At 45.0% G+C, this 16369-nt stretch overlaps 1 protein-coding gene across 3 annotated transcripts in view; it reads right to left on the bottom strand.

Annotated features, from left to right (window-relative positions):
• The window catches only part of meis2a (Meis homeobox 2a), a 78726-nt gene that overhangs the window by 39771 nt on the left and 22586 nt on the right, over positions 1-16369 (bottom strand). For 2 of the 3 annotated variants that reach the window (XM_070842081.1, XM_070842083.1), the window contains exon 8: positions 4858-5003. In XM_070842081.1, the coding sequence (XP_070698182.1) occupies positions 4858-5003 (146 nt within the window). The remainder of the gene's footprint in view (positions 1-4857; positions 5004-16369) is intronic. The other variant, XM_070842082.1, reaches the window with a different exon arrangement.

Below are 16369 nucleotides of genomic sequence, written 5' to 3'. Positions count from 1 at the left end.
TGAACTGTGTATCTCTGGTTTGTAGCCTAAAGTTGCTCGTTTATGATGCTTCTGGCTTTAAAAAGTTAATTTCTGCTACATCTAATGTTATTAGTTATTACTAAATAGGTGTAAAATTCAAACAAATCAATAATGTAATTGCACTAAATGACAAGTAATTGAACTCACTGAGTAAATTAGATACTTATTATGCCATTTATACTACAAAGATAAAGCAGGTACCAGCAAATATGGAATAAACTGCTCTCAACAGTTCAATGTAAAAGGAGAAAGGGCTTAGGTATTTCAAACTGTTTGCAGATGTGTGTCTCCACCAGTTAAATGCTGCTTGCACTGGAACAACACACACGGATTAGAAGGACTAGGGGAGCTTAAACAAAACTGGGGATACTACAGAGCTGACTGTTTAGTCTACTCAAACAACATGCCCTCTCTTTTTGAGGGATGGACTTGTACACTTGTTTATCGTATGTGACAAACATCCGTTGCCAGGGTTTGGCCTTGCCTGGGCCCATGTCTCATGAATGACCCTAGCTGGCTCTTTTATGTGCATCTATAAAGGGCGGTCGAGAGAGCAGCTAGGAGGGCTCGACCTGACGATGACACCCTGTTGTCATGGAGACTAATGCTATGTTGGGCTGGGATTGGGAGTGGAGGGGGGGGGGGGGGGTGACCACTGTCACTAGCATCTAATGATATTTGCAGCACAGTGTACTCATCTCCTCACAAAGTGCCATGTATGGAGTGCCATGTAGCGTATGTATGGTTAACGGCTGTATTAACACAGCATCTTTCGGTTCAGTTAAAAAACAGATTATGAGTCAATACTCACACTGGTGTTACACTTATGATGATGTGTTACTAATCACTATATTTAAAAACCATCTTAACATACATAAGCATTTCTCGTCTGAACACACAGTTCTATTGCTCACACTCCAAGGACTTTCCAAATGACCAAGGGATATATCACTTCCCTTTCAAGGAGCCCAGGGGACCAATACACCTGGCTTAGCAGCTTAACAGAATTTCCCCCAAACACCCAGGCCAAAGGGTGGCCCGACACAAAACCTGAGACGCTTGATGCTTGAGAGGGCTACCTACTTACTCATCTGACTGACCACTCTCCCCCTCTCACTTCATCCCTCCCTCCCTTCTTCTAGCCAACACATACACACGTGTGCAAACTCTCAACTTGCCTGGTTTGCTCCTGAGGTCCCCTATTTATTTTCATAGGTGTTTGAGGGTTTACACTAGTCAAAAGACAAGGGCAGAGCCCAGAGTGGTATCTTTGGATTTGAGTGCTTCCTGTTTTCATTGCAAGACCGACCCTTGTCTTTACAAGGGTGAGTAGGGGCTAGCAGGGGGCAAGAGAGGGAAGGAAAGCCAGGGGCGCCAAGGGGCTAATTGTAGGTTTTAGAGTTTGCTTTTGCCAAACAAAAGGGCATCACCTTGTGCAACAACAAGAAAAATCCCCATAACTGCCTCTCTATTTCTCTGTCTGCCACTTGTCTTTCCACCTCCCTTCTTGTATCTAACATCTCTAGCCTCTATCTACCTATCCTTCTGCACCACCCCCTCTTTCTCTCTTGGATTTTGTAGTCCATGCTTTTGAAGTGCAGTAGAACATTTTACCCCTAACAGTGAAGTTTACCTTTCTGATAACATAATCTCCCTGTAGTATTGAAAAGCTTATACCAACAGTCTGGGATTTTCCTTCCTCTAATGTGGCTGGAAGACATCCAGAAACTCATGGGGAGGGGGGGGGGGGGGGGCATTATGGAGAGAGAGAGAGAGAAAGCGTGGGAGGGAGGATAGAAGGAGCGAGTGGAGACACGGTCTGACCCTCTTCTGCCAGCTAACACCAGCTGATCTGTCCAGCCGTTTGCCAATTACATATGGGGCATTTAAGGTTGCCAGCTCACGTGCTCTCTAGTGCATGTGAATATGGGCTCAACATAAAAGAGGTCAGGGTTATCACAGCTTCTCCATAGGCTAATTGTAGATTTTTATAACGCCAAAAACTGTATTTTCCCTGTAGCTGGAATATTGGCATGGTATGACTGATGGTAAATGTGACTTGAAATGTTCTATATGTGACTGTCGTGAAAAAATATCTTGTGATTTTCTCCCAAGAGAGTGTGAGGTCAGAGCGAAATCAAGGGAAGGTGGGAGGGGAGAGGGAGAGGGCAATTTTGTTATACTGAATCCAAAAGCCAACAGTTGTTACTATTGGCCTGTGTTGTTTTTCTGTGTGTGTGAAGGGGGGTCCTGTCCTTTTGAGCTTTTCAGAAGATCTGACAATGGCTGGATGTTGAGAACATATGTAGAGAGACCCCTGTGGCTCATGGAAGAGGAGCTCCATGCTGGCCCCGCAGTTTGAGAAAATACAAGGCCGCTCCTTTCACTCGTCACCCCTCAGTTAATGAATGCATGAATAGCAGAATGCCGCTATAGGCCATTCAGGGGCCAAAGTCCCCAAGAATTCACCCTTGCACAAACGCATCCAGCAATAGAAAATACATTTGCTTAACAAATTAAAAGAAAGGAGAATGGCTAATGGGTGTGAGTGTGTATGTGTGTGTGTGTGTGTGTGTGTGTGAGTGAGAGAGAGAGAGAGACAGGGAGAGAGAGTTTATGGGTGGGAGAATTGGATGGTGAGAAGAGAAGGGGGATAATTCAATTAGTCCTCTTCCTCAGTGGAGAAATGAAGGCAGGTTAAAAGGGAGGGATTATTATTTGTACAAGACTGGCCAGAATTTTACACAAAAGACACAAATAAAGATTGGAGAGAACATCTACAAGCAGGGGATGTGATAAAGGAGAGAGGGACAGAGAAAAAGAGGGCCTTGAAAGCTCTACTCTGTCTGAATTAACCAGCTCACTGAGAAATGTGCCTGTGCCCAACATTAGGCTTTCGCCCCTCCTTTCCTTTCCACTCTTTCAATTCAATTTTAAAACAATTCTAAAGAAAATTGTTGGCAACTCTTCCAATAGCTCTGTATGCGTCATTCTGTCTTTATCTCTGCGTCTTTCGCAGAGTGGACCACTGAAGCTGTGCGAGGCTTTCACCGGGAAAGATGCCAAATAATGAGAAAATACTCTAAACTCACATAAGGTGTGTTCATGTATTTTGTGCACGCGTATAAGAACATGCAGTAAATTCCACTTCAATTTATTTGTCCCCTTTATACACAAAGAAGACATTCCACTCCAAGCTTACAGGAGGAAAAAGACATCAAGCAGAAAAAGAATTTCTCCCAAATAATTAAAAAAAAAGTTTCGCCTCCCTCCCGCCCTCAGCCTCTGAATGAAGCCCGGTTTGTACGGTTTGGCGAGAGGTCTCCAGTCATGGAGCGATGGAGCTGTGAACAGCTGTGAAGTCATTTTGATAATGATGAGAATAATAAGCATGCAGACTGGCGTGGTGGAGCCGCTAAGGCCTGCGAGGCTCAGGGCTTTGCTGTTGCAGCTTCACTGCTCCTGAATAGATAAAAGTGATTAAAGCACTCCTGATTATCCCTGACCAATATGTAATGGATTTACAGCCCTTTCAATTAGGCCGTATTTGCTGGCCACACATTACTTGGGCTTTTGGTTAGGTAATCAGGGTACAGGCGCTTTGAGCAGGGAGTGGGCATTGGTAATGGGGGGTTGCAGGGTGCACAGGGGGCACCTGACCCTCTTAAATGTGTGGATGATCCAGAAGGCTAAAGCTCTAAACTAAGTCTCCTCTACTTTCTCTCTCTCTCTCCCTTCTATACTTCTCCCTTCCCCCTACATTGTCCTTCCATCTCTGGGACAGAGTCACATGCTCAGAGAGCAGCTTATATGTCCTGGCGTGGCCACCTCCCTCTGAAATGTGACCTGCGTTGCAAAATCAATACAGCCTGATGTTCTGATAATGTCCTGACATTAGTGAGGGGGGGGGGGACATGTGGTCCATCCCTTTACACTTGACAAACACAGGCAGAGGGACAGACAGACAGACTGACACATGCAGTAAACAGCTAAGCGAAGAGTACTTCATTATTTTACCAATTATGTGTAAATTACTCTGGCATTTGAATGTTTAATCCAAGCCGTGTAGCCTCATTGTGCTTAACGAAGTGAGTTGTCTGACTTAACTGTCAGGCAAACAAACAACTTCCTCTCAGCTATGGAGGAGAAATACATTAGCATGTAGCACCCCAGCCTCAAACGTAAGCTGTAAAATCAACAAGTCAACTGGACTTAAAATGTGAAACCGACCAAGAGTATAGAATAGATTGAAGTCATGGCATACATGTAGGTCTACATATTTGTACCTATAACCATATATACACAGACACAGGAGTAAAAGCACAAATAACAATAGCATGTGTGATTTAATGTGATCAGGTATAGATTTTTCAAAATTCTGTGTACTCAACCTCAATCTTTACCTAAAATAAATCTAACACCTTCACACTCACAATCATTCTCTAGCAACTACGATGCTTTTCTTAGTTTGCCCCAGAAAAAGTCTTCCTCAGGCCAAACAATCAGTGCATCTCGCATTGGAGTAAATGTTATGGAATGTCGGGCCGCCTCCGCCTTACTCAGAGTGTGCTGAGCAGAGTAAACAGTCCAAACTGATTAGATTGACCTGGTCACTGTGTCCTTCTGACAGGTGGCTGACAGGTGAGCATCACAGCACTGCTGTCACTCACTCACTCAATAACGACTATGTGACAGGTGTGTGGGTGTGTGTGTGTATGTGTGTGTGCTTGAGCATGCTTTTTTGAGTGTGTGTGTGTGTGTGTGTGTGTGTGTGTGTTGTTCTACCTGGGCTGTTTTCATACACGTGTATCTCCACAAAGTAACGGCTGTGCTTACCGTGAGATGCTGGAACAGCCACGCCCTCATGATGTTAGTGGCCACCTTGGGGAAAATGCCACGCTTTTTCTGCCTCTTCTTATCCTTGTCTGGATCATCGTCATCCCCCGTGCCAGGCGATGCAACGCTGTTGTCTAAGCCATCTCCTGGACAGAAACCAAACCCTGGGTTAAATAACATCCCAGACCACATCACTGACTCAGAATACAATAAAAAGATCCCGCTATAAAACATCTCAAAGCTGCAGCAGAGGCACAGACAGTAAAAGCTAAGTTAAAGGCTCACAAAAGATGGATAAATGGACAAATACCACAGATACCTATGAAGGAATTCAAAAGCACTGCGCTGAGGACTAGAGAATTACTGCAGCAAAGCCAGTGGTGTGTAGTGGAGATATGGAGGTGGGGGGATTTACGTGGCCTTAGACGAAGGCCTGTACAGAGAGTGAGGGGTTTACTCAGAGGCCTAGCAGAGTTGCTCTATACCCCAGAGCACGAGAAAGGGGAATAGGGGTTAATGACTCTAATGTTATGGTTGGACGCTGAAACACTAGGCTCCTCTTTCCAGTTCTACAGTAGGAGGAGGAGGAGGAAAGAAAAAAATGGAGCAAGATGACAAAAAAAAAGGACAAGGAGCCTTCACGTACAGGCTTGGACTCATGTCATTAATTCAATTAAATTTGCATGCTTGACATAATGTAGAGCATTTTTTTTCATCTTTTGAGCAGAGCCAAAGGGGACAGGAAGGAGTTATGCAGACATGTACAGTAACACGCAGACATTCGTGCATTCATGTTGCGTGCACAGTCACACACTCACACACAAACAGAACTCAAAGGCGTTGATAATTCACGGCATCCAGTTAAGAAGCATGAGTATGAAAGTAGGGATGTGATTTGGGGTGGTTCATTGTTGCACTTCAATGCACATAATGGACTCGTCTGCCTCCCCCACCCCACCCCAACCCCAACTCTCTTAGTCCTCCTCTCCCACTCCCTTCCCTCCCAGCAACCCCTCCCTATTCTGCCACAAGATTAGCATGACAGGCCAGCGGCGGCTTCGCCTGCATTAATGTCCGTCAGTGTTTGATTTCAAGAGGAAAACATGCACATACTCAGGCACGATTTCTCCTTTAAATCGAAGTTTCCATCTTTGTCCCGTGCCTTTTTCTTGTTCCTCTTCCCCGGCATTAATTGTGCATTAGCAAAAATGATTTACTTTTAACAGTCATAGTTATTTTTTCTTGCCCCCGGGCACAAATGCCTTGAAAGCCTTCCTTGAGGGCATCTAAATTATGTATCTGAAAAACTCCTCCACTAAGGCAGAGAAGGACCCTGACGTTCTCAAAATTCAGACTCGCATGTCCTCCTGTTTTTGGGGAGGCATCAATCACAACCACCTATACAAGCCTTAATCTCGCATAAATATTTGAACTAATAACATTAAAAAGGGGGAAAGAAAAAGGATCCGACTGGTGGCGTAATCAAATGCAAAATAAATGAAGAATACAAGGACAGCAGGGGCCCTCACTTCTAACTACTTTCCCCACTTTCTTTTTCCTCCCCCTTGTTTTTCCCTCTTTTTTGTTCTCTCTGTCTTTCTCTTCTTTCTGTGCAGTGTTTTCCTTCCACATCATTAGTGCAGAGCCACACGAAAGAGGAAAACAGAGAAGTGCCGACTTTGCGCTCCCTGTGTGAAGTTGGAGAAGCAACAGCCCCTCTGAAGGACATATGGGAATGGGGACACAGACTAGGGGTGTTGTAATTGTAGAATGGGCATTCATTAGTGGCAAATGCCGTAAATCCCAGGCTAAGTACGAATCCTTGTTCAGGAAAGCCTAAAACAATAAACTTTGGTCTGGCCATAGCCCTACCCTGACTGTGTGGGGCTTCCTGAGAAATGCGACCCAGACGGAAGTCAAGTCTAACTCCCTCCAAACTTCAATAACAACACAACTAGTGAGCTGTGAATTTTAACCACCCTCCTCTTGTTTCTTTGCTTTTGAGCTTCACTGAATAATGTTGATACACAGTTTGGTTGTTTGTTTGTGTGCCGCTAGGTTTTGTGTTGATTTTCGAGCAAGTCTCCAAATCCCTCTCCTGCTGTGAGCAGTCAGGCCCATCCAATGGAACCACACAGTGGCCAAAAGGCTGGCAGATTAATTTTATTGACGTTTCCATTTTCACTGCAATGCGATAGCCTCCCCCCTGGCCAGGGCCAGAGCGACCCATGCGTATTTACAGACTGACCTGTCACTTCATTACCCAGCATGCTCGCTGCCTCCTGCCCTCGCCCGCAAGGGTGAAACCAGACTCCAAGGCTTTCAGCTACTCTCTCCCTCTTTCCTCTCTCTCTCGCATGCGCATGTATACTGTCATGTGTGCACAGATGATACATATGGCATTTGAGAATGAATTTTGTGTAAAGTATTGACAGACTGTATATAACCAGACGTGTGTACTTAAAATAAAGAGTGAAGTAAAAACTAATGTGGACATAAGGTAAAAAGAAAGAAAGAACAAAGACAGAAAGAAGAACAAGAAGAGGCAGGAGGAAGAAAAGAAGGAGTACAAAAAGAATAAAGAAGAGCCAACTTGCACAACCTCATTACATCTAAAGGAGAGCTGGTGCTTTGCATCCACCCCCACTCCTTTCTTATGAGCGAGAGAAGGAACGCTGCAGGGCAAATTGTCCCAAACGCTAATGGCTTCTGACTGTTCCCTGGCAACTCTGCCATTCTAACCTGTGTGGATGTGCACTCTGAAAAAAAATGGGGAAAAGAAAAAAAAAGTGCAAGGCAGAGCACGGGGGAAGCGTCCCATCATCTGGCCATGTGACACAGATGGGGGTTGGCTATTAGGAGGCAGCCGAAAGGCCTAAGGGAGCCGAGGTGCTGGAGTTTAGCCTCAGGCACTTTTGGAAAAGCAGCGCCCTTGGAGACAGAAAAAAGACAGCCCCCCCCCCCTCTCTCTCCCACTCTCTTTCTGTCTTCCCTCACTCTTTCCTCCTCTCGCCTTCTCCCTCACCCACTCTATCAATATCTTGACTTAAAGTGCTTGCAATGAAAGTTTGTGCATATTTTCATATACACAGAAATCGAGGCAGTGTAATCAGCCAAGATGGAAGACAATGACCAGATGCAATGAGGGTGGGAGAGTGAATGAACACACAAGCAAACAAACAAGCACAAGTCCAAGAGCACATTACGCTCACATACATTCCCCCTCTCATCACCAGTGGGTGGTTATTAAAAATGCATTCAGATATATCTCCATGTGAGTAAATTGGTCTCAGGGCTGAGCTCATTAACGGGTTGGGAAAGGACTGTAAACACACTGCAACTCGGCTTATCTAATGTTGGCACATTCAGGGTCGCTTCAGGATTTCTTGCACAAAGAAATGGCTTAGCACAAAGTGTCCTACAGTCTCTGCCGAGATTAAGGGGGAATTCAGCAGAGTCCTAATGACTCTAGAGATACTGCTTTATGTCTAGGAGGCACCCTGACCCTCAGGGAGCCGCAAAGGTCTAGTCGGCCCTGGAAGCATTACTGATACGACCACAAGTAACACATATTGCGGCTCTACCAGTACATCAAGAATGCCCTCCCATTGCCGCTCTCCCATTCCAATATACCCATGCATGAATGAATAATGACTTGTCAATAGTTGGAAAACATTCAAACTCAGTCATGGTTAGTTATCAAACACTCCAGACTTATTGGTCCCAATATACTATTATTACACCTACTGAAAAGCCTGTAGACGAGCTTTAGAAGTTGTGTGTGTATTATTCTAAAGGCGGTGCAGTGATTTTGTACTGGGAGGCCCCAGCATTTGTCTCAGGGTAATGTAGTAAGAGTGTAGAGGCAGTGGCTTATGGAAGCTATGGTTAAAGTGACTAATTACAACAGACCCCCCCCATGCCCCCTGTCAGCCCAAACTAGTCAGGCCTGTTCACCCAAGCTCACCCAAAGACAGGGACATGAGGAGAGTTAGACAGACAGAGGAGCAGACAGAGAACAGAAGCTAAGAGGTTTTTTGTAGCGGGAGATCCTTTGGCCTTCTCTACCTTTGCACACCATAGTCGACCGGGCCCTCCAACCCTCCCTCCGACACCCTCCTATTACACCACCTCTAGCCCTGCAGGCTTGGCCACAGAGAATGAAGAGAAAAGAAGAGGGGGATTTAGAGCCTCCCTTTTCCCTCTTTTTCTCCTCAACTTTTCAGCCAACATAAGCGGCGTTTAGCACATTCAGTCCCCCAAATGGCAGCGAATGAGAGAAGCAGTGGGGGCTCCTCTTTTGTCCGTCTGGTTACCCCTTTTATTTACTCTGGATTTACGAAGGGGTCTTTGCCGGCTCTGAGACCACATGCTCTTGACGCACACACAGTTTCTCTCACATACACACATACACAAACACGTACAGGCTCTATTCACACTAGTGGAATGGCCGGCCCTCTGTTGCTCTGTGCTGACTGGGGATTACAGGTCTTCTGGCTATAACCGTATGCTAGCAATATGCTTTGCGCTTACCTAACATACAACACAGACGAGTGCTAACGAGTAGTACATAATCCCTTTAATGATAAAACACACACTTGAGCATCCAATTTCTAACGCTAAGTAACCCATCAGTGTGTTTGTGTGACTTTGTGTGACCACACCATATGGTTTACTGCACTCATTCAGATCCATACAGTAGATGAGGGCTCTAAACGGAACTGTTTTAGTGTGGCTGCACCACTGCAGCCAGTGTTTTACGCTGATTATTTCCTGATCTGTGCTTAAACAAGCAGCAGCCCCTTGCACTGGACCATAAAACAACAGCTTAGTAAACAGCAAGCATGCTGACAAATTGGTAGCGCTCAGGCCGGAGTCATTAACAGCCCTAAAACCTGTCAGAGCAATTACAACAAACTCTCTCCTTCAGCAAGTCTGCCTGCCAAACTCAGATGTCACTATCCGCCTCCCCTTAACCGCCCCCTCTAACCACCAGCACACTGGCTCAAGGTAAAGGAGAGTGGACTACCACACTTTCCTCTCTTCTCCAATAGCCATGACACCCCAGAGAAATGAGGACATACCTCCATCTCAAACAAAGCTGTATCTGCATCCTGAGTGCTACGACTGAGTGGTTCCTTTTGCATGAGAAGTAATGTGTAGTTGTCTCCCCCCAAAAACACATCATTAAGTGTTCCCTTAAATGAAGTGGAATAAGAGCTTCTAATTAGATGGTTTTTTTCTACGTGTGGAGAAGCGAGGCAGTCAGGCAGTAAGAGAGGCAGGGAGGGAAGGAAGGAGGGAGGTGTGGGGTTGATGGTGGTGGTGGTGGTGGTGGTGGTCGGGGGGAGGGGGGGGGGCAGTTGCTCAACAACTCCTGTACCTCCTCTCCTCCCTCCCTTCTCCGCCCCTTCTCTAAGCCCTCTAACCCTGCCATCAGGCAGATATCTCTCTGTCATCCCTGGAATGCTGGAGATAACTATCGCCTCTCCACCGATACAAGGCCTCTCTCCTCTCACAGGCACAGTGTTGACCCCACTGTGCACATCCCTACCATAGAGGGCGAGGTCGAAGTGGAGAGAGCTGAGAGAAAGAGAGGGGAGGGGTGAGGGTAGAGGGTTGGAGGTAAAACTTGTTTTTAACAGCCAGTTAGGCTATTTTACCTTTTAACCCAAAATAAGGGCTGGAGCAAAGCCACCCTCCCCTTTCAGCTTCTCCCCTGGAGCCAAAGAAGAGTGGTTCGTCCAGAAGGGAGAGGGAGGAAGGGGGTAGATTGCCTGGTTACTGCCTTTTCTCCAGAGTCAGTGCCTAAAACTCTCTTGATCTTTTCATAAGATTATCATCTGCCAAGAACCTAAAATTTAGCACTGGGTGCACAAAGTATACACATTATCCAAGGCTTTAAAATGAACTAACTATTGGTGCAATTAACCTTCTACCTGCAACAACAATTTTCTTATTACATCATATATTAGTACTGTAAGGATTGCATAATGACTGCTTATGCCTCCTAGGATCTTGATTGTTCTAATATTTTCCTCCATTTCCTCCATATGTGTGTATGAACACAGAAAAGTGCTCCTTTTACACAGATGTGGAATATGTATAAAAGGATGTATGTCAGCTAGGACTCCGCCATCGAAGGGGGGCTTTATTTGAGAGGGAAAAAGACCCAAAGAAAAGAGATGGAATAAAGATGTATAAAAGAAAGGAGGCAGGCTGTTGCAGATGTCAGGACCCAATTTGCATGAATGGCAAAGGGCTAAATTGCAGGGGATGGGGGAGCTACCCTCCACCCCCTCACCCCGCTCTTTTTGGGGGAACTAAAAGGGAGCTGTGATGCCCATGACTGCTCCTCACTCAACAGACAGGGATCAGTGGCTAATGAAGGGCTTTGGGTCTCCACCAGACATTTCACACTCTCTGCCTCCCTGACAACTCCACCCGCTCCCACTGCACTCCAACTCTGCCGCTGCTCTTCCCTTAGATTCCAAATCGAATAGGGCTAATTGGTCTCACAGGTAATTTCAGTCCAACCCTTGTTTCTTAATAAACAAATTTACAAACCTGCCAACACACCTGTCGGAACCTTGCTTCTGTCTACCCAGACTTTGTCCTTATTTCTTCCCTTACAAAGTGCGGTACAAAGGAGCTTTTTTTGACCTTAGAATTGCATATATTGATGATACCCCCTCTATAATTCATAATTGTTACAGTACAAAACAGGGCTAGGTGCACACAGAGAAGCATACCTAAATCCTCAGGTTTGATGATGCATTAAATATTAAAGAATAGGTATTTCCCAAAAGCAAGTGGGGCTATGTTGTATTGAAACAAGCACGATCATTAGTAAAACAAGCTGCTTCCACAAAATGGGTTGCTCTACTTTGGAATGATATAGAGCGAAAGCTGGGAATAAACAGACGAGACAGAGAAAAAGAAAACAAAGAGATGGAGAGCACGCAAATGCATCATATGGATCCATCTGCTAGCGAAGAAATGGCTTTGCAATCCCCGCTAGGAACTATTGTATATCAAAGTCTTTTAGCTAAACCACCAGAAAGAGCAGCTGTATGCACGTCGCCAGTTTTAACAGAGTGTGGTTTTGCGATTCGGAACAGCCTCCACTGTATGAAAACAGCAGTGATTCTCTACCCTCAATTACAATGAAAACCAAACAAACAAAGTCCTTGTTTTTATACTGAAAGGAGGACGACTTAGATTTATTGAAGACATCTTTGCCACACCTGATGGACAGTGGCATCAAAGTGAGAGTTTAACAGAGATGGGGCTTTCTACATAGAGCTGGGGGGGTTGGTAGAGTAAATGGATTAAAAGGTTTATAAATCAACAAGTCAACCATCAGATTGTAGCCTCTGCTCAGCAGCCCTCTCATCAGCCAAATGCCATGAAGTTTTTTTCCTCCTCGCTCTCTTTTTTTTTCACACAAATGTCCTGGAGGCAGGGAACAAAGCGAGCAGAACTGATTACTGCGCTGCTGCCCCGCTCCGCCAGTCTAAACTCTGTTTGGCTTCCTAATGAGCTCACTAAAAACCCAATTCATCACCCATAACCCCTTCTCAACCTGCCTTGAAATCCCCCATTATGGGGAGTCAAGGACAGTCCGTTTACGGGCTTCGGGCTGGGGTCAAGGGCTGTGAGGGGTGGATGGCACTGGTCGTGGCAACAGTGCGACAAGGTTATTTTGACACAAGGGATGCTTCCTATGTCACTTGTCTGTCCTCCAGTATCGAAATGTGCTCACCATACACCATTCATTTCCTTTCAACCAATTTTCTCCTTTGATTATCACATTCCATTGATTTTATACACAAAAATATATTTGTTTTTACTACTTGACTATGGTGGGTTGTTTTTTTACACCCTACACCAACCTCCCCCATCTCTTGTGCCCCCCTCTTTCGCAACACCAGCAGTGTCCCAGCCTGAGCGGAGGAATGTCCGGCTTGATGGCTGCAGCAGTGGGAATGTCCCGTTCCAGTCAGCATTCACACCAGAGATTTCAAGTTTAATACCCCTTCGTCCCATCCCCGCAAAGACAGGAATTTGGTGGGAAGGGAATGTAGCGGGATGGGGGGTGAGAGAGTGGAATAAAGTCAATGTATTAAGGATGGCACAAGAGGCAAGGGGAGAGGGAAAGTATAAAAAACACAGAATATCGTATGTGGATGACAAACAGCTGAGAGGGTAGGAAATGGGATGAAAAATAAGGATAGGGGAAGGAAAATATCTTGATGAGGAGGTGCATGATAGGAACTGGGTGTTGGTTGGAAGTGGGGGGGGGGTCAGAAACAGAGAAGCGGAGGAGGAGGACGGCAAAGGGTAAACTCCCACAGTTCCTCATTACATGGAGTTGAAATGATCCTCCTGACACCTGAGCTGTAACCAAGAGATTACAGAATTGATGAATCCTTGGTTTAAAATGCAGCTGTTTTATTCTGCTTTAGTAATTAATTCTTTTTCCGATAGTGTATTGATTAAGCGTAGCCCCTGATAAAGTTCAAACTGAGAGAAATCCCTCCAGGGCTTTGGCTTGGCCTGCTCTGGAGAGTCAATGAAAACTTCCTCCCTCCACCTGCATCTCTCTCTGTCAGCGCAGTTTACCCTCATAAATTAGTCAGATCTGTGAGGAGTGAGGCGCTTGTTTAGTTGATACTTGCTTTGTCCTCTTGCTGATACAATTCTCTGTTATTTCACACCTACATAAATGTAGATGCTCTTATTGATAGCCTTTGTTACACAACTCACCAAATCATTCAGTTTTTTTTTTTGTTTTTTTTTCTGGCATAACTGAGATACTACATGCAGCTCTTTCACCTAGCAGCTGATTCCTTCGCTCCCCTCTCCCTCACACTCACTCTCACCCTAACAGGGAATCATGGCATATAGAACAAGAGCGTCTCCTTTCACAAAACTACTCTTTCATTCTTTTTATTGCTGCGTTTTTCCATACAGCTGTGAGTGAGAGTCTGATCAACAGAGGGTAAAGCAGGTATCTCCAGGGAGCCAACTAGCAGAGAAATCAGATACAGCTTTACAAGAGAGTCAGCCGCTCATGTCTTGTCAAGACCCCTCACCTACCGGCTCCTTTACAAGTCAATAACCAGGCCCCAGTGTCCTCCACTGGGCCTTGGCACACATTCCCCTCTTTCTATAGGAAGCAGAGGCGGGGGGGAGCCCACAGTTTGGGATTCCATGGGGTAACCCTTAATGCTTCATTATTCTGTATGATACTATGGAAATAATGTTTTATTTGTGAGATAAAAGTGCCTCTAACACACAAGGAAATCTATTTCCGCAGTGCCAGCAGCTACATTTATCCACAAGATACAACATGGACTCCTCTGACATTCCTGTAATATATAGTGACAAATAATTGGTGACCCCATGTGGCCAGAAGAGACAGATAAAAGCCTTCTCCAATATTAAGAACTAATGAAAGAGTGAATGAATTATGAAGGGAGAAGCGAAAAACATAATTAGAAAGTGGAAGCAGTGCTTAATACATTTACTTGAGACTATTTCCTTTCGTTAATGGGACTGCAGCATGCAGAGAGAGGTTTTGACGTGGCTAGTATTGACTGTCCGCCCTGCTCCTTAAGGTAACTCCAGCAGGTCATTTCATTAACGCCCAATTCCATAGCACTAATTTTGATTTTAAGGGCTTGACAGCTGTTGGCGGTGGAAATTGCTATGGCAGGGACAGTGAGAGAAGAGCCTATTACTACTGTGAAACATACAAATTGCAAAGCCTTGGTTCAAATTACTGCCACTCTGCCCGCTGACACACCAAAATTTCTTATTTCAAGGACCATCCCTTACCTTAGCTGTATGAAAGGGGGAGTAAGAACACACAGCAATCTTTTTTGGAATAAGAGTACAATCTGACAAATGGAGAGAAACAATTGCCCACATGCCTACTGACAATAACATATACTAATTCTACAGTGATTGACCGAAATATACCAATAGACCAAAAGAAGGAGCACCTCTATAATGTAATGAAATGCAATGCAAATAGTTTACACTTAAAATGGTTCTGTTTTTTACTAAATAGTTGACTTATTTGTCAAGTTTTCAGTTTTCAGTGGACTTTGTAAAGCACTTTGTAAAGCACTATGAGACACTCTGTTGTGATATTGGGCTATACAAATAAAATTGAATTGAATTGAATTGAATTTGAGCGCTAATTCTGTTCTTTAGTGTACTGAGGCTCTACTTTGTGCCAGCGTTGCATTGAATTGCAGAGGTGTTCCATCTATCTAATTTACATATAGAACAGGAATAGAAACAGCTTAAAAAATAATGTAGCTTCATTTACATCATGAACAGCCTGAAAAATTAGCAGACTCAAATACCTCTATAGCACATTGATTGATGATTCAGTAGTTTGACAAAGGGAGGGTTGTATTACAATAGTGCTTTCTATTTTCCAATGTAATTTTTTGTTTGTTTTTTCGTTTTCTGAGTGAGACATTGCAAATCTTCTGTCATACAACATGGCCACTGTAGGTTGGTCTGGCAGTGAAATGGACCTGACTCACGACGTGAGCTCTTAATCGCCTTGCAAGTTAATATGCAGCATTAAAGTTCCAGAAGGAAAAAAAAAAAGGTCTTCCTCTGATGCTATTAATTAGCAGCGCTCTATAGCTCTCAGCTTTTTGAAGCTCTCCATCTCCTTTTGTTTCTCCCTCTCTTTTCTTTTTTTTGTACGGCCCTCGTTATTGACTTTTCAATTTTCCCCTCGCATCCACCCCCTGCACTAGCACTAGCACCAGTGTTTCTGCAGCGGTGCCCAGCCTAACAATACCCCCAAGCCCACTCTGCGAGACGCTGGCTGGGGAGCCCTGAGAGCTGGGCCAGACCTACAGCTCCCACCAGCCCACCACTCACTCCCCACGAGACCAAAATCAAAGAGAGAGGCCCTTAAAATATAACCATGGGTATAATGAGGGTGCTCCAAAGAACAATAAGCATATACACCAAAGGAGAAAGGAGAGTAGGAGTACAAAAGAAAGAGAGCGAAAACTATAGGAATGTTGGCCTGAAAGTGTTCTTGAGAAGTGAACAACGGCGGGATGAGAAAGAAACAGAATGATACTGTGATGTGGGAGGGAGGGCAAAGGGCCACAGCCAGTGGTGATGGTAGCCGGGGCCACGCATCTATCCAACCACGTATCTGAACCCAAAACAACAAGGGGGTCTGCCACATGCCTCTGGAGCCGAAGGGAGCCAAAGGGAGCACGACTAATTTCTGCACAACAATAGGCCTGGATGGGCGCCCACACAATGGCAGGTGCTTTGAATAGCAGCAGGGCCCTTGCAGCAGGGATCTTCTCCTCTCTCACTCCGAGGGCTTGGGCTCTGGCTTGTGTAACCTTTCATTTTCAACAGGGCTTCCTTTTGACTCATAAAGGATGAAAATGATCTCATGGGGGGCGCCAAAGGAGTAAGAGACAGCCAGGCCTGTGAGGCACAATTCAGATCAAGT

This window comes from Pempheris klunzingeri, chromosome 13 (genome assembly GCF_042242105.1).
Source record: "Pempheris klunzingeri isolate RE-2024b chromosome 13, fPemKlu1.hap1, whole genome shotgun sequence".
NCBI classification, from domain to species: domain Eukaryota; kingdom Metazoa; phylum Chordata; class Actinopteri; order Acropomatiformes; family Pempheridae; genus Pempheris; species Pempheris klunzingeri.
The sequence above is the reverse complement of the archived record's forward strand: the minus strand, read 5'-3'. Positions and strand labels throughout refer to the sequence as shown.